We start from the raw sequence: 24515 nt of genomic DNA, 5'->3' as shown, positions 1-24515 counted from the left end.
GTGAGACCTTCCATCCCACGTATCAATTTTGTTGCTCGTCTCTGCACCTGCTCTAAAACTGCAATATCTTTCCTGTAATGTGGTGTCCAGAACTGAATTCCATATTCCAGATGTGGCCTTACCAGAGAGAGTTAAACGGGGGCAATATTACGCAGGGCTGTGGAGTCGGTCCAAAAATCCACCGACTCCGACTCCTCAGTTTAGGATTCCACCGACTCCGACTCCTCGACTCCGACTCCTCTAATTTGCATATTACAATTTTGTTGATTAAAAGTATGTAACGTGAAATTCGTCTCTTAACTGCCAACGCTTAGGAATTTTACAAGACAACTGAAGTGAGAAGGATATGTAGACTACTATATTTATTCCCTTTAGACTAAAACTAGTCCTTGGTAAGAGTACTTGTAAAAGGTACAAACCGGAACAAAGAACATCTATCAGGCCCTAGGCAAGTGTGGGTACATGTAAGAATGATGTGCAGGTACTCTGCAGGGGAATGAGGAGATTGTAAACAGACAACACCTCTGTGTTCAATGTGCACAGCATTCTCAGTGAATTCCCTGCAGCTCTGTGGGGAGTGCATATGTAGAGTATAGTACTACTGTGTAACAAAGTAAACCTGTTACAGATGAAATTAAAGTTTTATACATACCTGGGGCTTCCTCCAGCCGCCTTCAGGATAATCAGTCCCTTGTTGTCCTCCTCCACCACCTGGATCTTCTGCTATGAGTCCAGGTACTTGAGCCAGTCGGGCGTAGTGCGCATGCACACACTCCGCCGCCAGGAGCATACTACACCTGTGCAGCACTATTGCGCAGGTGCAGAATGTTCCTGGCTGTGGGAGCGACATGCGGCCGGACAGCGCTGACTGGCTGAATTACCAGGACTCATAGCAGAAGATCCGGGTGGTGGAGGACAGCGAGGGACCGATTAGCCTGAAGGGATCTGGAGGAAGCCCCAGGTATGTATAAAACTTTACTTTTCCTCCGTCTCAGTTACCCTTTAATTTGTAGTCACCAAACCAAATTTTAACATATCAAATTATTTGATTTCATCAGCAAAGGGAGTGCATACATTTGCATAAATCAGCATCAATGCAGAATTATTTCCATCTCGTTGACCATCTCTATTAGTGACACAGCTACACATCAGGCTTTATTCTTAGAGCATAGATGTTATTTAGTATATATAAGAGATTCCTGTGTACACATCATATATACAGTCACAATCAGATATGTATATCTGACCTTAAAAATACGGGGACTGCTTTATTGAAGCAGCACAAGTAACTAATTTTGATTGGTTTATTTCATTTTTGTGGACTAAGCACAGCTATTACTGTATATATAGTGTATATATACATTATTTTTAATGACTATTATCTGAGAAATGGAACATTTTATCATATTTTCTATTTTAATTACAGTTACAAATTCATTAGGAGTCGGAGTCGGAGCATTTTTTCCTGACTCCGACTCCAGGCACCCAAAATTGCCCGACTCCACGACTCCGACTCCACAGCCCTTATATTACGCTAGCATCCCGAGTTATTATTTCCCTTTTAATGCATCCCAAAATTGTATTTGCTTTAGCTGCAGCGTGTTGGCACTGAATACGATTATTTAACTTGTTGTCGATCAGTACTCCTAAGTCCCTCTCCAAGTTTGACGTCCCCATCTGTATCCCATTTATTTTGTATGTGCTAGACCATTGGTCTGACCAAAACACATGACTTTACATTTTTCAACATTGAATTTCATCAGCCATTTATGTGCCCATATAGCCATCCTATCCAGATCCTGTTGCAATATGTCACTATCTTCCTGAGACTTGATGATTCTGCACAATGTTGTATCATCTGCAAAAATAGCAACATTGCTTACTACTGCATCTACTAGGTCATTAATAAATAAATTGAAGAGCACTGGACCTACAGGTGTTGGACAAAATAATGCAAACACCTAACATTTTGGCATCATAATCTTTGAACAGGTTTTAAAAAGAACCAAAGACGAAGCACCCTCATGTATTTTACCATATATTTCAGTGGGAACGTTAGAGAAAACACCTACCCTGCTCTCTGTTTCATTCTTCACTGCTCAGCTTGCTTCTAATCAGACCTAATAAAATCCCCAATTAAAAGTTAGAACAATAGTCGCGCCAATGGTCCACACACGATCACATCAATCTGTAGAACCTTAAAAATAAAACCACAGCAGAGCAGGCCTCCTCATTGTGAAATATTGCCTCATCAGTACACCCTTGTGCTTACACACACTGCGTGAGGGAAACGTAAATAATCACCAACAGGACATGGAGATCACACACCCCCTTTGTGCCCCTGCTCACCGGATCATTGTTTTCACTTCTGCATATCAATAAATCCTTGCTGCTTATATCCTAAAAACACCAAAAAACTTTTCATTGCGTAAAACTGCTTTAATAAGGCACCCAATGGCCTCCAAGTTAAAACTGTGTACATAAAACACTATCATTTGCGTATCACAATACCACATCGGCACCGGTCACCTCTCACATGTCTCACACCTCTCTCAGGAAGATTGAGGACTGAGCGCAACATCATGGTGAAAACCTAATAAAATCCCCGACTGAGCATTCAGTCTGGCCTTGCTATGTCTCAGCTATGATTCCTGAGCAGAGCCACAAGGGGGCAGGCTTGGGCTTGAAAAGACACCAGAAAAGGCAGACTCAGCTATAATCATTCCTGAGCAAAGCCAGACTGAATGCTAAGTCAGGGATTTTATCAGGGCTGATTAGAAGCAGGCTCAGCAGTAAAGAATGAAACAATGAGAGCAGGGTAGGTGTTTTCTCTAATGTTCCCACTGATATATATGGTAAAATACACGAGGGTGCTTCGTCTCTGGTTCCCTTTAAGCAATCAAAACTTGACATGTTAAATTTTTTTTGTTTATTATTTTTGTTATTTGATATGTTTAAAAAAAATAATTTTTTTACAGATATTTAAACCAAAGTTGGGTTATAATTTATAAAAATAGCAGATCTCTCAGTCTTTCAAAGAATCCAAATTGTTGGTGCTCGTATGGCGGGCGCTACTGTAACAGAAACTGCCCGAATGCTTGGCATTTCAAGATGTACTGTCTGAAAAGTAATGACTGCCTTTGAAAGAGAAGGAAAAACATCCTCAGCAAAGCACAGTTGAGGCCGATAGTCGAAGTTGTCAGAGAGACCGTCTGACTCTAAATCGAATTGTTAGAAAAGCTCGTAAGACCACGGCTCCTAAAATCACTGCAGAGCTGAATGAACACCTAAAGAACCCAGTTTCCACAAAAACTGTTCGTCAGGAGCTGCACAAATCTGGATTTCACGGAAGAACTGCAATTAGAAAACCTCTGCTCTCAAAGACAAATGTTTCGAAGAGTTTAGAGTGGTGTAGAAACCACCAGAATTGGTCCCTCGAGCAGTGGAAAAATGTGATTTTCTCTGATGAATCATTGTTTACCTTATTTCCAACCTCCGGCCGAGTGTATGTTTGGAGACAGCCGAAAGAAGCATTTCATCCAGACTGCCTTCTCCCAACCGTAAAACATGGCGGGGGTTCTGTGATGATCTGGGGTGCTATTTCTTGGAAATCCGCCGGGCCAATGATTTCCCTTCATGGAAGAATTAACAGCCGAGACCATTTAGGAATTTTGGGCGACCAAGTTCATCCTATGGTTCAAGAACGGTTTCTGGAGGGGAATGCCATCTTTCAAGATGATAATGCCCCAATCCATACAGCTAGAATTGTTAAAGAATAGCACAAGGAACATTCTAATAAAGTTGAGCATCTCATGTGGCCACCACAATCCCCTGACCTCAACATTATCGAGCATTTATGGTCGTTATTAGAGATTCAAGTAAGAAGTCGATTTCCGCCACCATCGTCTCAAAAAGAACTGGAGGGTGTTTTAACTGAAGAATGGGCTGAAATTCCTTTGGAAACAATTCACAATTTGTATGAATCAATACCTCAGAGAATTGAGGCTGTAATTGCCGCAAAAGGTGGACCTACAACGTATTAAAATATATTTTGTTGATTTTCAAGGTGTTTCCATTATTTTGTCCAATCCCTGTAGTATTGACCCCTGTGGGACCTCACTGCTAAAAGTCACCCATTTTGAATAAGATCCATTGATCACAACTGTTTTCTGTCCATTACCCAGTTACCTATCCATGCACACAGACTCTTCCCCAGTCCTTGCATCCTCCACTTTTGCACCAGACTTTTGTTGGCAACAGAGTCGAAGGCCTTTGCTAAGTCCAAGTATGTCACATCTACATCATTCCCAATATCCACAATAGCATTCACTACATCATAAAAGCTGAGCATGTTAGTCAAACAGGACCTGTTCTTAGTAAACCCATGCTGATGCTGAGAAATAAGAATATTTTCTGCTATGAAGTCTTGTAAAGTATCTCTTAGAAACACCTCAAATAGTTTGCAGACAACTTACGTTAACCTTACAGGTCTATAATTTCCCAGATCTGATTTTTTTGCTTTCTTAAATAATGGGAAACAGTGTGCTTTATGCCAATCTATTGGAACTCTGCTAGTTGATAGAGAGTAGCAAAAGATAAGATAAAGGGGTTTATTGATAATTGAACGTAATTCCCTTAGGACCCGAGGACATATGCCATCCGGGCCAGGAGTCTTATCTATATTTAAATTTATTTAGTCTTGCCTTCACTTCTTCCTGCGCTAAGTATCTAATATTACAATTGTAAGATTGAAACCCATCAGCTGTAATTTGCAACAGCGATGTTTCCCTCGTAAAGACAGAAACAAAGAAAGCATTTAATAACTCCGCCTTACCTTGGTCATCTACCATTTAGTTCCCACCCTCATCCTTTGGGAGTCCAATACCGTCAACCTTAATGTACTTCTAAAACTTCTTTGGGTTAATTTGATATCCCTAGCGATTTGATTTTCAGCTTCAATCTTTGCCAGCCTAATTTATTTTTTTACAAGTTTTATTGCACTCTAATTGCTTCATACAGCCTCGGTCCCCTCCTGTTTTAGGACCTTATAGGCATTCTTTTTTCCACTTAATTTTATCTCTAATCTTTCTATTCATCCATAGAGGCCTTTTTTATTCCTAGACATTTTGTTTCCATATGGGATATATTTACTACAATATTGATTGAGAATAATTTTAAAAGTTTGCAATTTCCCTTCAGTGTCCTTCTCTTGTAGTATATTATCCCAGTCCAAACTTAGTACATGCCTGAGTTGATTGAACTATGCTTTTCAAAAATTCATAATTTTAGTTATCCCGCTGCTCTGCGACCTATCAGTTACCAGATCAAATGTTATGTTGTGATCACTATTTCCCAAATGTTCTTGAACCTGCACAATAGAAACATTATCTGGTCTATTTGATATGATCAAAATCGCCCATATGATACTGTTCTTCTACTGTAGTCCTCATCCTTCCCTTCTGCCTCCATTGAATAAAATAGGCTGTTTAAGATATAGCCAATCATTGCCAAACTGTCATCTAAAATGATCACAAAACAACATTTCAGTTGTGTATTTAGCTAAACATCTACAGGTCGTGCCATTTTGCAATTGTTGCCAGTTGCTCTTGGTAAAAACCTTGTACATAAGTATATAGCAAGACACGGGGCAAACAAGTCAATTAAATGAAAAGGAATGACTCACCCTGGCAATATCTGGTTCAGATGCAACAAAATTGCAGAATTTTGCCATGGCTCTTGGACCGTCCAGCATTCCATCATCCATGTTTATATCCAGAACCTGTGCGCCCATCTCTACTTGTGCTTTAGCAATTGACAAAGCTTCCTGTTAAAAGAAGACATTAGGATGGTTATACATTTCAGATTGTAATGGGACAGTTCTCTCGAGTATCAAGCAAGAACTACCAGCAAACATTTATCAGAAGGTTAAAAAAAGAACCATAGGAGGCACCATTTAAATCTGAACTGTCTAAAGGTGGCCACTAAGAATCCAATTTCTAGCGAAAAATTGTTTGTGGGATCAGATAATTCTGATTGGAAGTGAAATCATTCACGTCACCATCAACGAACCAATATTTGCTTCCTATCACAACCAACAAGAAAATCCAAATTTTGGTTTGACGAAACTCCAATTGGATGATTATTTTTATAATCGTTTAATCGATTGTGCCCATCAAAGGAGATTATTTACAACCAATTTGATCAGAATTTCTGATCTCTCAAACAATTTTTCACTAGAAATTGGACGGATAGTGGCCACCTTTAGGAATGTAGTTACAGAGCATGTAGAGACAGAGAAATGTTATCTTATGTGACAGGTGACACTGTAATGACCTCCTGTCGGTAGTTTAATTGTTGCTGACCACTGTACAGTTATTTCAACCAGGGGCGCCTCTAGCCATTTTGTCACTCCAAGCGAGAAAATCTGTGGCAACCCCCCCACCCACCCCCGTGGGTGCGGACAGCGTTTCACCAAAACATATACACATAATGTGGGCAGTGTTTCACAAGAAAATACACATAGGCAGGGCTCCACTTTCATGAGGCACAAAGGGGGACAGAAGGAGGCACAAAAGGGGACAGAAGAGGCACAGGAGGACTGAAGAAGGCACACAGGGGGACATAGGAAGGCACAGGGGGACAGAAGGAGGCACGAGGGTCAGAAGAAGTCACAAAGGAGGACAGAAGGAGGCATAAGGGTAGAAAAGGAGGCACACAAAGGAGGACAGAAGGAGGCACAGGAGGACAGAAGGAGGTACACAGAGGGGCAGCGGGAGGTACAGGAGGATAGAAGAATGCATGAGGGCCAGAAGGAGGCACAAAAAAGGACAGAAGGAGGCACAATGGGGGCAGAAGGAGGCACAATGGGGGACAGATTAAGGCATAAAGGGGGACAAAAGGAGGCACAGGAGGAATGAAGGAGGCACACAGGGGACAGCAGAGGAATAAAGGGGGCAGAAGGAGGCACAATGGGGGACAGAAAAAGCACAAAGGGGGGCAGAAGGAAGCACAGGGATACAATAGAAGGCACAAAAGGGAACAGAAGGATGTACAAAGAGGGACAGAAGGAGGCACAAAGGGGGGACAAAAGAAGGCAGAGGGGGATGTAGGGAGGCACAGGAAGACAGAAGGAGTCAGAGCGGGACAGACAGAGCAACAGGGAGACAGAAGAAGGCACAAAGGGGCACAAAAGGAGGTACAGAAGGAAACAAAGGGAGGGAAAAGGGGACAGAGGTGGCATATGGGGACTGAAGAGGCACATGGAGGCAGAATGAGGCACAAAGGGAGACAGAGGGAGGCACATGAGGATGGAAGGAGGCAGAGTGGGACTGAAGGAGGAACAGGGGGGGAAGAAGTAGCACAAGGGGACAAAGAAAGGCACAAGGGGGCATAAGGAGGCACAGGGGGACAGAAGGAGGCACAAAGGGGTCACAGAAGGAGGCAGAGGTGGCACAGGGGGACTGAAGGAGGCACATGGAGACAGAAGGCAGCACAAAGGGAGACAGGAGGCATAAAGGGAGACAGAAGGAGAGAAAGCAGGTCAGACATGGCACAAGGGACTGAAGGAGGCACATGGAGACAGAAGGCAGCACAAAGGGAGACAGGAGGCATAAAGGGAGACAGAAGGAGAGAAAGCAGGTCAGACATGGCACAAGGAGACAGAAGGAGGCACAAAAGGGGAAAAAGGATGCACAAGACTCAAGGCCCGTACTCACGGGCTGCAAATGTTGCCTGTCGCCAGCACACGTGAGCGTGTGGGCGACAGGCCGGCGACAGCTTCTCGCCAGGTCCCTCCGCGTACACACGCGGAAGAGGGACCAGCGGCGAGGCGGAAGCTGTCGCCGACGTTCCTCCTCCCCCCGCCGGAAGCTCCATTTGATACAATGGAGGTTGCTGTCGCTAGTCCGCGTACTCACGCGGACTAGCGACAGTTGCGGGGGAGGTGCGGCGGCGACTGTCGCCATGCGATTGAAACTTTCAATCGCATGGCGACATGAGCGGCGGGCGACAGTTCGGGGTGCGCGCGACGGCCCATACTCACGGGCGACCTGTCGCCGCAACACGCGCGCGCCGCGTGTTGAGGCGACAAAAGTCCCTCGTGAGTATGGGCCATCAGAGGGACACAGTGGCAGCTGCCTGCAACTTACGCTAAGCAGATGCAGCAGAAGCAAGTAATACAACACCCATAGTCAGAGGCAGGGCTTCATTAAGGGGGTGGGGCTTAATCCAGCAACATGGCGCCCCCAGGACCAATTGCACTCCAGGCAATGGCCTGTACTGCCTATGCCTAAAGGCGCCCCTGATTTCAACTATAGTAACTTAAAATGTAAATTATACAATATTTTTAGACTAACAAATTCTTTGCTGCTTGGCAGATGGTTTAATAGTGGGATTGTGTTGGAAAGACCATCTGAAAAGATCAAGAATTGTTTCCAGCAATCATTACTGCAGGGATGTAATCGGTCCTAAAATAAAAACTGTAACAATATAATCAGTGTTATTTACTGCAGCGCTGTGGAGTCGTTACCAAAATCATCTGACAACTCCCGTTTATGAAACCACTGACTCCGACTCCCGGTACCCAAAATGGGTCAGATTCCTCGACTTCACCTCCTTAGTCTAATACTTACTAGGGCTGTGGATTTGGTACAAAAATCATCTGACTCCTGACTACTCAGTTTATAAAATCACCAACTCAGACTCCAACTCCAGGTACCCAAAAGTGCCCCGACTCCAACTCCACAGCCCTGATTTACTTCACCCTCCTGGCAGTGGTTTTAATTATGGTGCTGATCAGAGCTTATATACACGTGTGCATATTATGTATCTGAATGTATTATGTCTCATAAACCATAATATGCTCAGAGGGGGCGCGCCAGTATATTAAAGAATAGGTGTATTCAGTCTAACCCACAGGATGATAGGCAACTGTAAGATTAACCACCCTGCAGCATTTTAAAAAGCAATTGTATTTGCTTTTCATTGTCAGATTTAGGCCTCGTTCACACTTTCAAGTGCAGATGGCCGTTTGATCGGAACGCAGCACCTGTGATTGCACGACCATCTGCGCTGCCGTGCATTTTGCTGTAGTGAATGGGCAAATTAGCGCTCTGCGTAGCAGTCAGCTGTCACAGCTGAGGGATCAAATTACAACGTGTGGTTAGTCACAGATGAGGGCGAATTAGACAGGCTAAACTCTCTAAAATGCATGCAAAGTGCATCTCTCTATGTTTTTCGTCTGTCTGTGCAAGAGTTCAGGTCTACTTTAAAATGATGAGCCTGTACCCTGAGCTATATAGATATGTATAATTTTACAAGAGATTGGAATTACTGTGAATGTTGGTTCACATTTAAAGCTGCAAAATAAAACAAAAGCATCATACCTCATAATTTCCTGCCATGATAAGTTTGGCAAATTTTCTTGACCCAGCCACATTACATCTCTCCCCAATATTCACAAAGTTTGTGTAAGGTCCTATCCTGAAAGGCTCCAAACCTGCACAAGGAAAGAAACTTAATTATAGATAGTAAAGAAAATAAGACATGTACCATGTACGGTTTGTGTACAAGAAGTAGAAAATGCTTATCTACTAAAATGAGGGTAAAGCAGGCCACACACACACACATCAATTTTTACCAGCAGATTCGATCACTCTGAATCTGTTGGAAACCTATGATGCAACAAGATTCACCAATCCTAATTTCAATTGATCCATGGCATAAAGTACTCAAAATAAAGATCTGAGGGAAAATTTCAGTTGATCAGACATAGCAGAGGAGCAGCAGTAGATTGATGGCCCATAGTGTATCAAGGCATTGAACAGTGCAACGCTGCCAACCGATAAGACTTTCAATAGATTTTATGGTGAAATCTATTGAAATTCAAGAGGGTCTGATCTGTTAGTGGCAATCTAAATATGTATGGGCCCCCTTAGGAAATCATCTGCACTGAGAATTTAGTTTTGGAGGGCTGTGATAATTTTGCTGGACAAATTGCGTGGCTGTGGTCAACGTGACAAAGTTTTGACTTTGAGACGTAAAGGACCATACTCATGGCAAGATTAAATCTGTCAAAATCACAGACAAATGGTCATTCCAATCGACATTATGTAACTATCTTTTTACTATCTATTGAAGAAAAGCAGTTAACGATTGTTACAGACGGCCAATGAACGACGATGTTCCTGTGTATTTTTAAAGACAGTCAAGAATAATCAAATCGGATCAATTCTTTCAACGCCCCCCGTGTTGACAAATCTTTTAACGATCTTTCTGCTAACATCAATGGAATTTCCCCCTGCATCCCCCTTCATTTAACGATCCTATAGTTGGTAATCATCTTGCTGTATTATGTGTTGATCCAGGCAGCAAGTTCACCATGGTAACTCTAAACATTGAAGGAAAAACACTAATGGTTGTATCGCTCTACGTCCCTTCTCCCTTTAATATTGCAGTACTAGACTATCTGGCTGCCAAACTAAGAAATAACTTGGACAACCTAATACTTATATAGCAGGTCACTTTAATGCTATTATTGACCCATACAAAGATAAACTCAGTAAAGGCTCCCGATCCGATCCTCAATTTTTGGAATGGCTGTCAAGGTTTACAGTAAGCACTGATATCTGGAGATGGCGCCTTCCTGATGGTAAAGATTTTTCCTGCTTTTCTGACCAGTTTAAATCCATGTCTACTAAGACTGATTTTTGTTTGGGGACTAAGGATATTCTTCCTCCAGTGGAGGAAATTTAATGCCTTCCACATGGCATATCGGATAACTCTCATGGTATGTGATTTGAGGTGCCCAAGTGCCAGGCAGGGTAGTTGCTAGAGGATGTGGCCAAGGTAGCTGGAGGACCACATTGTTTGGAATATATGCGTAGACGTTAGGGGATACTATTGGATCAACATTACTTCAGGTGACTTGGAGGTTTGCTGGGATGTGGGTAAAATGGTGCTACTAGGGCTTTTTAGAGCCTTAATGCCTATCATCAGAATCAATTTATTTGGCCAAATAAGCTTGCACTTACAAGGAATTTGACTTGGCAGTTGCTTAACAGACACAAACAAAACAATACAAGGACAGATAGATATACGTTACAAGTCAAGGACATTATGTAACTTATAGTGGCAGTAAACAGGGCGAGAAGAGTTCAAAGAAATGGAGTTCAACAAAAAACTCTAATTTACTCAATCACTCCATAGTGTTTTTGATGCTCTGTTTACAAAGTGTACCATAAAAATACAATAAAAAAAAAAGGGGGGGGGAGAGCTAATTCCTAATTCACAGTGCTCAGTAACATTGCAGAATAATTCTGCATGTTAACTGACTGCCCATACAATTCTATGGGGCTGATCACAGTACTGCATTGTAACTGATTGTGTTGTTGTAACTCGCTGCATGCAGGCTTTGTACTAAAGACTATGTTCGAGACTGAAGTTGCAGTTCACACATTATAATGCGTGTGTTAGGCCACTGTAAAGCTCGCCTAACACTTGCCATAATAAACCCAATGTCTTGCCTCGGTCTGATGAGGCGAAAGTAAGGTTTCTGCCATTTTAACACTGCACTGATTACAAAGCTTCTTATTTTATATACAGGATTGTCATTTACTAACCAGAAAGCAACATGTAACCATCAAAAACAGATTTTGGAGGAATCCTTGGCTTGCAGTGTTTCACAGCTTCTGCAATTTCCCTGAAATATAAAAGATACTTTAGTAAAAAGTTGATGGAAATAATAGATACATTTGCATATAATTAACATAAATCTCCAACTTAGAATTATAATCATCTCATTGAACATTTGATTAAAAAGTCTCACAGATTAGGACAGAAGACCATAATAAAAATCCAACAGAAGGCTCTACTTTCCGCCCTGTCCCTAATTAAAAATCTGCTAATGGAATTGGGTTTTAACTCCTTAGCGGTACCCCAAAGTGTAGCTTGGGATTCTTTTTACAGCCATTAGCTGTAGCCCTGAGCTACACTTGTGGATACCGCTAGGAGGGCCAGGTGCAGCAATCGCAGTAGAGCCAGTGTTCTCCTCAGGCCCTTGTAGTCGGGTGCTTCACCTGGCTAGTTTTGGTAAGCACCCGGCTGTCATCGGCTCCAGGGTTGCCAACTCATCCCTTTAAACACTGACACATCTAAGTTATACAGGTTCTGGGGCTGCTCACACATAATCAGTGCCTAAACTGCCTCTAACTAGCCACAAGACATGTATAATTCATAAGTGTCCATATTTAAAGGGATGAGTTGGCAACACTGATCGGCTCACTTCCTCCTATGCTGTAAGCAAAGTTGTGCACAGAAGCACCGGCCCTGCATTTTCTCATCGTGCCCCACCCATCTAGTTTTTCATGCCACCCGGCTCAAAAATTTTTTGGGGGAGAACACAGAGCTGTTGATCACACACCTCGCTGGGATTCAACTGCGGCAGCTTGTCTTCTCTCCATCTGCCAGAAGCTCCACCAGCATGCAGAAAATCGGCATTTTTCACATGGCAACAGAGGGCGATCTCAGCATAGAGATGCAGCGACACCGCAGGACAGGAGGAAGCATTCCAGGACGTGGCCGTATCCCGGAAGGTGAGTGATCTAAAGGCTCCCTGCGGTCTTTGCAAAGGGGATGGGGGCACAATCTGGAGGCCAATACAAAATGGGGAGGGGGGGGCACCCACTGGCTACCTTAACTGAACGGGGGTAAGGAGAACACTCTGGCTACCTGCACGGGTGGGGACTCTCTGGCTGCCTATAAGGGGAAGAGCACTTTCTGTCTACCTAAACTGGGAGGGTACTGCCTGGCTACCTAAAAATGAGGGGAAGGAACTCTCTGCCCTACCTATACATTGTGGTGCTATCTGGCTATCCATACTTGGGAGGGGGGCACACTCTGGCTGTGGCTGCTTTCAGACTATAAACTGGCATCAGCAATGTGATGTTGTCACGCCCGTCGCACTGCCAAAAAAACAGGGAACACCGCATTAGTACACTGTGTTCCCTGTATGGCAATTGTCCAAGCATGCTTGCGGTCACTTCCTGCTTCAGGTATGCAGAAGTGAACGGAAGTGTATTGTAAAAATAGGCTTCCGCGCATGCAAGCAGGGACGTCAACTTTTCAAAAAAAAAAAAAAAACCTGCGTTGCTATAGACTAACATGACTTCCGGGCCGCCGCAGGATCCCTGCGGTAACGTAGTTCTGTGCTGGCATTAAATTTGGCACTTCCGGCGTAGCATACCGCAACGTGGGAAGTCTGAACTCCCCTATAGACCTTCATTAGGCTGTGGTAGCAGTGCGGCAATTTGCCGCACCAGTGTTAAAGTGCCCTATCTATATGGCTCTTTTTTGGCCACCTACAGCAGGGGCTTTCTGACTAAATTTGGGGGTACACGGACTACCTACATTCGGGGGTCTCTCCCTGGATTCCTAAACTGGGGAGAGGTGGGGGGGGGGGGGGTTTGGCTGCCTATACTTGGTGGTATTATTCTTTCCAGAGAAAATATTACCACTTTCAGAAACAAAATATGGAAAGAATCATACTGCTATGGAAGTTAATATGTTGTTGTTGTCTCTATTATGTTTCAGCATACGATTGAAAGGGATTCTCAACTGAAAAAAAAAAAATGGCCGTTACTTACCTGGGGCTTCTTCCAACCCCCTGAAGGCTTCCTGGTCCCTCACAGTCATACCGCACTGCTCAATTCTACTAGTGTCCCCTCCATAAACCAGGCGACTCAGCAAGTTGATTGCTCAATTGCTAGCAATTTTTGCTTACTGCGCAAGGGCAGAATGTTCCCGCTCCCAGGTGCGTGTTGGAGAAGGTGGGCAGCACGAGGCTGCACATCCAGTGTTCAGAGAGTGACACTGAGGGAACTGAGCAGTAAGGGATGGCGGCAAGGAACCAGGAGGACTTCAGGGGGCTTGGGGAAGCCCCAGGTAAGTAAATGGCCAATTTTTTTTTTATTTATTTCAAGTTTCCATCAAAGGAACAGACACACTAAACACATATATTAGGAAGATCAAGCTGGCTGGATAGAGTACTGGTTAAGGGCTCTGCCTCTGACACAGGAGTCCAGAGTTCAAATTTTGGCACTTCCTGTTCAGTAAGCCAGCACCTATTCAGTAAGGAAACCTTGGGTAAGACTCCCTGACACTGCTACTGCCTATAGAGCGCCCCCTAGTGGCTGCAGCTCTGGCACTGTGAGTCCGCCAGGAGAAAAACGCAATATAAATGTTCTGTGACTAAGTCAAGCTATATCAAGCGTTCAGAGAGAAACAGAGGAAAAAAAACACAAGCACAAGTAAACCTAGGACTCCTAAGTAAATTTACTTCCTTTACACACTTGTAATGTTTATTGCAAATGGCTAGCAATTTACTAGTTTATATTCTGCTTTTCTGAAGTTGCTCTGAAAGAATACAGTGGTTTGCAAAAGTATTCGGCCCCCTTGAATTTTTCTACATTTTGTCATATTACTGCCACAAACATGAATCAATTTTTTGGAATTCCACGTGAAAGACCAATACAAAGTGGTGTACACGTAAGAAGTGGAACGAAAATCATACATGGTTCCAAACATTTAAAAAAACAACAACTGCAAAGTGGGGTGTGCATAATTCGTCAGTCCCCTGAGTCAATACTTTGTAGAACCACCTTTTGCTGCAATTACAGCTGCCAGTCTTTTAGGGTACGTCTCTACCAGCTTTGCACATCTAGAGACTGAAATCCTTGCTGAAATCCTTATTTGCTAAACAGCTCCAGTTCAGTCAGATTAGATGGACAGCGTTTGTGAACAGCAGTTTTCAGATCTTGCCACAGATTCTGATTGGATTTAGATCTGGACTTTGACTGGGCCATTCTAACACAGGGATATGTTTTGTTTTAAACCATTCCATTGTTGCCCTGGCTTTATGTTTAGGGTTGTTGTCCTGCTTGAAGGTGTACCTCCGCCCCAGTCTCAAGTCTTTTGCAGACTCCAAGAGGTTTTCTTCCAAGATTGCCCTGCATTTGGCTCCATCCATCTTCCCATCAACTCTGACCAGCTTGCCTGTCCTTGCTGAAGAGAAGCACCCCCAGAGCATAATGCTGCCACCACCACATTTGACAGTGGGGATGGTGTGTTCAGAGTGATGTGAAGCGTTAGTTTTCCGCCACACACAGCATTTTGGCTAAAAAGTTCCATTTTGGTCTCATCTAACCAGAGCACCTTCTTCCACATGTTTGCTGTGTCCCCCACATGGCTTGTGGCAAACTGCAAATGGGACTTCTTATGCTTTTCTGTTAACAATGGCTTTCTTTTTGCCACTCTTCCATAAAGGCCAACTTTGTGCAGTGCACGACTAATAGTTGTCCTATGGACAGATTCCCCCACCAGAGCTGTAGATCTCTGCAGCTCGTCCAGAGTCACCATGGGCCTCTTGACTGCATTTCTGATCAGCGCTCTCCTTGTTCGGCCTGTGAGTTCAGGTTGACGGCCTTGTCTGTTGTGCCATACTCCTTCCATTTCTGAATGATCGCTTGAACAGTAATCCGTGGGATGGGCTTTGAAAATCTTTTTGTAGTCGAAAAAATACCTGCCTGGTGTGTTCTTTGGACTTCATGGTGTTGCTGCTCCCAATATTCTCTTAGACAACCTCTGAGGCTGTCACAGAGCAGCTGTATTTGTACTGACATTAGATTACACACAGGTGCACTCTATTTAGTCATTAGCACTCATCAGGCAATGTCTATGGGCAACTGACTGCACTCAGACCAAAGAAGGCTGAGTTATTACGCACACCACACTTTGCAGTTATTTATTTGCAAAAAAATGTTTTGAAATCATGTATGATTATCGTTCCACTTCTCACGTGTACACCACTTTGTATTGGTCTTTCACTAGGAATTCCAATAAAATTGATTCATGTTTGTGGCAGTAATATGACAAAATGTGGAACACTTTTGCAAACCACTGTATGAGCTCAAATAATATTAAAAAAGTTAAAGTAAAATTATTTAGACATACTTGATGTGTGCAGGAGTAGTGCCACAACATCCTCCAACAATATTCACCAAACCATCCAATGCAAACTCCTGCACAGAAGAAATAAAGTGGTCATAGATGGTCATTAAGGGAACCAATAAACCAGTATTTTTCAAAGCAACATTCTCAGCAGGACTGCATTTATTAAAACAGCACTGACAAGTCTTTATTAGGGCATATACACATTCACAACTAATGTCACCTGTTGGGCATCAGGACCTGATCCCCCATCCCACCTGCACTATGAATGTTTACATGGTGTGCTCAAAAATATGTAAACATTTAATTATTTGTGAGGTATTCGTTTAAGCAGACTGTGATAGTCTAATGTTGTGATTTAGATTAAGATCAGATAACATTTTATGACCAATTTGTGCAGAAAGCCATATAATTCCAAAGGGTTCACATACTATTTCTTGCTACTGTATATGTTCCATTTCATCTGACTTGCACATGAATTTGACCCCCAACTGCATCTAACGTGTAATGCCTATGTAAGTGTTATTCCATCTGACTTGTACATTAATTTTACCACCAACTGCATCCAACGTGTATTGCCTGTGTGTGTCCCATTCCATCTGACTTGCACATGAATTTGACCAATAAGTGCATTTCATGAGTACTGCCTGTGTATCCATTTCTTCTGACTTGCACATGAATTTGACCACCAACTGCATCTAAGGAGTATTGCTTGTGTATGTCCTATTTTATCCGACTTGCATATGAATTTGAAAACACACATATTGCCTAGTGTGTCAACTAGTGTTGACTGTGTGTGTGCGGGTAGGTCTAATCTAGAACAAGGTAGATTGGTGAGCAGCACCAATTAGAGTAGGAGATGTAGGATGGGAGCGGGGTGCACATACGCATGAGTGCTATTTTAGGCGCCGGAGATAGCATCCAACAGAATAGGGCTATTAGGGTGACTAGCACCAGTTAGAGTAGGCCAGAGTAGTGTAGGTCCCACCCCAAAAGAGTCTACCTTGGCGTTGGTGGGTGAGCTTACAATCCTACTGGCCAAGAGGTTTTACTTTTTGCCAGTTGGTGTAACTAAAGGACTCTTAAAAGGGAACCTAAACTGAGAAGGGCATGTATTTTTCCTTTTTAAAATAATACCAGTTACCTGACTCTCCTGCTGATCCTGTGTCTCTAATACTTTTTAGCCACAGCCCCCGAATAAGCATTCAGATCAGGTGCTCTGACTGAAATCAGACTGGATTAGCTGAATGCTTTTTTCAGGTGTGTGATTCAGCCACTATTGCAGCAAAGAGATCAGCAGGATTACCAGGCATCTGGCATTGTTTAAAAGGAAATATCCATTTCCCTCTAAGTTTAGGTTCCCTTTAATCTAAAGGTGCCCGTTAATGCTACAATCGCCTGGACGATTGACCGTTCAAGCTGGTTTTTGCGATCCATCAGAAATGGTCGTTCGGGCCAACTAAGAGAAAAATGCTAACCAATAATTCAATTCATCTGATCCTATTGGTTGGTGGTTTTCCCTCAGTTAGTGGGCCCAAAGGATCCTTTTTGATCAATCGGGCACCTTAAAAGCGTTTTATTTACAAGTTTAAAATAGGAGAAAACTCAGGAGAAAAGGTGAATTGCATATGGGCCATGGTCTTGAAATCTCTACCCCAGCCCCCCCTGTTGTGGAAACTGCAATTATTAGAGAATGATGCAATGTTATAAAAAAAAAAAAAAAAAAAAAAAAAAAGCTATATACCTGAACATAAATATACTTTTCTTTGCTACTAATGTTCTATTAATTATCCGTACTGCACAACTAATTCATTATATCATGAGGGTTTTTTTCACTTCTGTGTCACTTTAACGATACAATTTTTCCTCCAGATTCAATCTGTCCATGCGAATGTAATGATCAACACTAATCGGAGGGCAATTTCGATTGTACCCATTAACAGAACAATTTAAGAAGGTTTTACATTCCAATTCGATCATAAAATACAACTTTCTGATCAATATTTTTTCCTTTTCTCAATCAACCAATGAATTGTTTCACATCAATTTGCACCACACATGGTGCAGTTTTCTATACAATTTGATCATAAAAATTGCCCAGCTAGATGGAATCTGAAGGAAAAATTGTACAGTTTATGGGAACCTTTGACCATATGCTTTTGTAGTTGAAGGATTGTGCAAATGAGGCAGCTAGAAAATGGACTAATCCAATTCCACCACAGCAAGATTTGATTTGTCCATTTTAAGGTGCTTAAATTTGCATATAGAATTTGCATCATTCTCCATGAACACAATGATTTGCATCTCACTGACCATCCCTCACAAAGTTTCTCCCATAACTAAATTCTGTAACCAGACTCAACACAAGATCAGTCTTGAATCAGAGATTTGTTTGAGATTAGGGCTGAAATAATTTCTCATCACCTTTATCCTACCTTAAACAGCCCTACCACAATTACTTTGGGAGAGGCAATCAGCCAATAGGGCAGATTGGGGCCTTTAGTTTTATTAAAAATTATTACTTTTGTACACCAAATAAAACATTTAATCCAATCACAATGACCAAAGGCTAAGAGAAGGCAATTGGAAGAGGGTTACGTACCTTGATGTTCTTGGCAGTCACTTCTGGTGTTTCATCATAGCCCCCAAATGTGTTAGGTAGACCTAATGGAGTTTAAAAAAAGTCAACGGGCTTGTTAATGGATGCGAAAAATCAGATTCGACATTTACGGTAGCTACATTTGTCACAACAGAAAATAACATCTGACCGAATAGGACATCTGACAGGAGTCAGTAAACTATTTTTATATAACAATATTATATATATATATATATATATATATATATATATATATATATATATATATATATATATATATATATATATATATATATATATATATATATATATATATATATATATATATATATATATATATGGATTTAAGAACAAAGTCTGGCATTCCTCCCATACCTTGAGACAAAGACCAGTCTCAAGTGACCAACCCCATTTGTGACAGTAATGGAACAAGATTAATAGGATTGTGAACAGATTTGAGACAATGGGCACAATCCAGCTATTTTCTTCAGTATGTATCATGATACCAAATGCAGACATACATACTGGACTCTGCCGAGCAGCATACACCATACTATAGAGTAGGGAGGAGGAGAGCAGCGGCAAGCCTTCAGATGCAGGGGAATGCAATAGCAAGCAAACATTTTTTAGTTTGCTCATTTATGCTAATAGCCTACATTACATGTGATGAGCCCAGGGCCATTGCCTGGAGTGCCATCTTTTGTGGGGGTTCATTGCCCTAGATTAAGCCCCGCTCCCAGGGGTGTTCCATCTCCTGTTTCTGCTGGGTGTGTTCAGCAGCAGGAGGTTTGGTGTTCTGAGGAGCAGCAGAATCGCAGGTCCCTGGAAAGCAGTCAACACAAGGTCTGGATTTACGTTGCAGGCACCCTCCACAGAGTCCCTCTGTGCCACCTCTCCTCCCCCCCTGCCCCCTTCCGTGCCTCCCTCTGTCCCAGTGTCTCCTTCTGTCCCCCGTGCCACCTCTGCCCCTTTGTGCATTTTTTCTGTCCCCCTTTGTATTTCCTTTTGTCCCCATGCCACCTCTACCCCCTATGCCCTGTTCCTCCTTTGGTCCCCCTGTACCTCCGGTCCACTTGTTACTCCTCCTGTCCCCTTGTTCTACCTCTGCCTGCCTGTGCATCTCTCTGTCTTACTGTGCCTCCGTCTGTACCCTAGGCCGACTGGTGAGTGAAAAGTGGGAAGCACAGCATTGAAGTCCAGAAGAGAGAGGAGTACAAAGCTTGTGCTGTGCTATACTCTGCATTTACACAGTAAGCTGGGGGAGTGCAGGAAGGGGTTGTACAAAGATATGCAACAGGATGGGCGGATTGTTTGCATCTCAGGGGCTTCCCTGTATTAAGCACACACTTTATACGCCACATGGTGTGTGTGTGTGTGTGTGTGTGTGTGTGTTTGTTTTGGGGGGTGACATAGGACTTAGAAACAGCCCTGGACGAGCCCACAGTCGCACACAGGAAAAATTGAAAAATGGCCGGCTTAATGCACGTGAAGCTAGCAAATTCATAGGACGCCTCCAAAAAAAAAAAAAAAAAAAAAAAATTTTGGGCTGAGGTACCATACAGCATATATGTACACAGGTGGGGTGTAGAGGACCTGGTGATTTTTCATTTTTGGATTATATTATATACATCATTTTTTCCCGTGACACACAACCATTTGTTCACAAATATTTAGTTCATTCTTTAGACTTTTCAAATTACATAAGTTCTCTTTTTTTTTGTCTAATTGACTTTTAACTATGTTTTTTTCATTGATTAACTTACATTTATTTCAATAACTAATCATTTGTTTTATATCTATTAGATTATTTCATTAAACCTAGCATACACCATTCAATTTTCAAAGCAATCAACCTGATTTTTCCATCACAACCAATCAGATCTTTTTCAAAAGAAAAACAGGAAAATCTACGGTATAGTTTTCCCTTATAAAAAATTTTTTATGTGATTTACCGGTATGTAACAAAAAAACAAAAAGTAAATTGATCGATTTGATGGTATCGTGTACGGCCACCTTAAAGAGGAACTCCAGTGAAGATAATGTAATAAAAAAAATGGCTTCATTTTTACAATAATTATGTATACATGATTTAGTCAGTGTTTGCCCATTGTAAAATCTTTTAAAACCCTGATTTACATTCTGACATTAATTACATGGTGACATTTTTACTGTTGGCAGATGTAGCTGCTGCATTCTTTTTTGGCAGTTGGAAACAGCTGTAAACAGCTATCTCCCACAATGCAGCAAGGTTCACAGACAGGAAACTGCCAGGAGTACTACTCAGTTTCTTGTGGGAGGGGTTTCACCACAATATCAGTCATACAGCGCCCCCTGGTGGTCTGTTTGTGAAAAGGAATAGATTTCTCATGTAAAAGGGGGTACCAGCTACTGATTGGGATAAAGTTCAATTCTTGGTCGGAGTTTCTCTTTACAGGACAACTGAAGTGAGAGGGATATGGAGGCTGCCATATTTATTTGCTTTTAAGCAATGTCAGTTGCCTCACAGCCCTGCTGATCTATTTGACTGCAGTGGTGTCTGAGTCGTACCAGAAAGTAGAATGCAGCTAATCATGTCAGATCTGACAATTATGTCAGAAACACCTGATCTGCTGCATGCTTGTTCAGGGTCTATGGCTGAAAGTAGTTGAGGCAGAGGATCAGCAGGATAGTAAGGCAGTAGGAAATAAATATGGCGGCCTCCATATACCATGCTTCACTTGTCCTTCAAGGTTTAGCAGCTCATTTAGCACAACACAGAAAGTAACTTTCTGCAGCTGAGGTTATTGGGAACTTTAGTGAAATTCATAGCTAATCTTCTAAAAAGTAATTGCAATCGTCCCACAGCACAACTAGATTGCAGTGCTAGAGAACAAAGCCCTGCTTACCTGCGTTTGGATAACAAATGACATAGCAGGTGGTGCATTTCCCAATGGCTTCAATGAAAGGTCTCATTTCAACAGCTCCCAAAGCACAGTTTAAGCCAATGCTGAAAAGTAAAAAAAAACACTAATGAAGTGCAAGAATACATCAACTGTAGAACTGCTAAAAGCTCATCTACAATATTACAAGATTTATTCTCCACCATATGAATACCTTAGGCCAGGGGTCTCAAACTCGCGGCCCGCAGGCCATTTGTGGCCCTCGATACAATATTTTGTGGCCCTCGCCAGCAAAAGCTTCCTTATAGTTCGCTTCAGTGCTCCCAAGTAATCCGCCGCATCCCCGCCGCTAAACGAGGGCTGCAGAGCCACCAAATCGCCCGGGGGGGGGGGGCAATCCGCTGGCATTTCCTGGAAGGGGCTCCTGACGTCAATCGCCGCCCCTCTCTGTGAAGGAAGAGTGAGAGGGGCGGGCAGAGGCGGCGATGCGCCACGATTGTGAAATTCCTTATGCGGCCCAGCCTCATCTTGACTTTGCCTCCTGCGGCCCCTGAGGTAAATTGAGTTTGAGACCCCTGCTTTAGGTGATGTCAGCCTGATTTATATGTTAATGGGTAACAAAAGCTTCTCTATGCCAGATAGGGTGACTGCACTGCACCCTGCTTTACACCAAGTATGGTTACATGGCAGAGTCATCAAATCTAGAGCAACCCTCCCTTCCCTTCACTCCACAAATGTACATCCTATCTGAGGTATAGCCTATAACTTCCTGTGTGCTACTGCTGTATAGCAACATCTTTCTCAGCCAGCAGCAACGAGCAGAGACTCACACACAAGTGTCCAATCTACTTGGAGAAAATGTTGGAGCATTACTTTTTTTCTTTGTCTCAAAAAAACACAAACAGCTAAACAGGCCTGGATTTACCATATGGCATTGTAGGCACATGCCTACAGGTGCCTGATAATTAAAAGGCGGCTCATTCCCCTCCCCAAGTGCCTCCTTCCTGCCTTACCTATGCAGAGTTCTAAGCAGAGTGTAAATGAGAGCTTACTCACCCGGGCCTTGGCATTCCATTGACCAGCTCTCCCTTCAGTCAGGGGCACCTCTAGCTACTTAATACTGTGGATGATATGGCTACATAATACTAAGGGGTACCTGTAGCTACCTATGACTGACAAGAGAACTAAAAGAGAAGTGACAGCTGGGCCAGCCAGCACACTTGGGATACAGTTCAGAAGGTTTTTGTAGGTTCATGGATGGCAAAGTCTAGGGTGCCAGGATATCTGTGCCTATAGGCTCCTGTGAGGTAAATGTGGGCCTGCAGATACAGCTACACTATTCATATTTAGAACTAAACAGTTTCTTTTTCCTTTAAACTGCAAGAAATGTTTCCCAATTATTCAGCGGTATCACTTTGTGCTTTTTTTCTTATATACAGTAAAACCTTAGATCGCAAGTAACTTGTTTTGCAAGGCATGCAAAAATATTCATGAATTTTTCAAGCTGATAAACAAGCAGCATCTTGAAATACTAGCACAGAATGCAGAATGCACATAATCACAACTGAGACAATGTTTTTTCTCCCTTTAAAGCATCAATAATGGAAACCTGTACTGCGGCACCTATACTGGCTGACCTGTACTGCGGCATCTATACTGGTTAACCTGTACTGCGGCACCTATACTGGTTAACCTGTACTGCGGCACCTATACTGGTTAACCTGTACTGCGGCACCTATACTGGTTAACCTGTACTGCGGCACCTATACTGGTTAACCTGTACTGCGGCACCTATACTGGTTAACCTGTACTGCGGCACCTATACTGGTTAACCTGTACTGCGGCACCTATACTGGCTAACCTGTACTGCGGCACCTATACTGGCTAACCTCTATAGAGAGAGAAGTGCACAGGACCACTGCAGAGCGACACTCCAGAGTGCTCAAAGCCAAAAAGACGTCAGTTCCACGAAGCCAGTCACCATGTAGACAAGAGCGGCTGGGCACATCCAGTTAAAACAGCTTTTATTTGAAACTATTAAAAATTCAGCATCAGCTGCACAATAATGCCAGGAGAGAGAGGGATAAGCATGTAAGAATGGTCCATTCTTACATGCTTATCCCTCTCTCTCCTGGCATTATTGTGCTGCTGATGCTGAATTTTTAATAGTTTCAAATAAAAGCTGTTTTAACTGGATGTGCCCAGCCGCTCTTGTCTACATGGTGACTGCCTATACTGGCTAACCTTTACTGCGGCATCTATACTGGCTAACCTCTACTGCGGCACCTATACTGGCTAACCTCTACTGCGGCACCTATACTGGCTAACCTCTACTGCGGCACCTATACTGGCTAACCTCTACTGCGTCACCTATACTGGCTAACCTGTACTGCGTCACCTATACTGGCTAACCTGTACTGCGTCACCTATACTGGCTAACCTCTACTGCGTCACCTATACTGGCTAACCTCTACTGCGTCACCTATACTGGCTAACCTCTACTGCGTCACCTATACTGGCTAACCTCTACTGCGGCACCTATACTGGCTAACCTCTACTGCGGCACCTATACTGGCTAACCTCTACTGCGGCACCTATACTGGCTAACCTCTACTGCGGCACCTATACTGGCTAACCTCTACTGCGGCACCTATACTGGCTAACCTCTACTGCGGCACCTATACTGGCTAACCTCTACTGCGGCACCTATACTGGCTAACCTCTACTGCGGCACCTATACTGGCTAACCTCTACTGCGGCACCTATACTGGCTAACCTCTACTGCGGCACCTATACTGGCTAACCTCTACTGCGGCACCTATACTGGCTAACCTCTACTGCGGCACCTATACTGGCTAACCTCTACTGCGGCACCTATACTGGCTAACCTCTACTGCGGCACCTATACTGGCTAACCTCTACTGCGGCACCTATACTGGCTAACCTCTACTGCGGCACCTATACTGGCTAACCTCTACTGCGGCACCTATACTGGCTAACCTCTACTGCGGCACCTATACTGGCTAACCTCTACT

At 43.1% G+C, this 24515-nt stretch overlaps 1 protein-coding gene across 1 annotated transcript in view; it reads right to left on the bottom strand.

Annotated features, from left to right (window-relative positions):
- Positions 1-24515, bottom strand: part of MTR (5-methyltetrahydrofolate-homocysteine methyltransferase) — a 109883-nt gene that overhangs the window by 56240 nt on the left and 29128 nt on the right. Inside the window, exons 9-14 of the mRNA XM_068232142.1 lie at positions 21487-21587; positions 18605-18666; positions 16006-16073; positions 11619-11698; positions 9384-9496; positions 5684-5824 (exon numbers count right to left, since the gene is read on the bottom strand). Coding sequence (XP_068088243.1) covers positions 5684-5824; positions 9384-9496; positions 11619-11698; positions 16006-16073; positions 18605-18666; positions 21487-21587 — 565 coding nt within the window. The remainder of the gene's footprint in view (positions 1-5683; positions 5825-9383; positions 9497-11618; positions 11699-16005; positions 16074-18604; positions 18667-21486; positions 21588-24515) is intronic.

Source organism: Hyperolius riggenbachi, chromosome 4, assembly GCF_040937935.1.
Source record: "Hyperolius riggenbachi isolate aHypRig1 chromosome 4, aHypRig1.pri, whole genome shotgun sequence".
NCBI classification, from domain to species: domain Eukaryota; kingdom Metazoa; phylum Chordata; class Amphibia; order Anura; family Hyperoliidae; genus Hyperolius; species Hyperolius riggenbachi.
The sequence above is the reverse complement of the archived record's forward strand: the minus strand, read 5'-3'. Positions and strand labels throughout refer to the sequence as shown.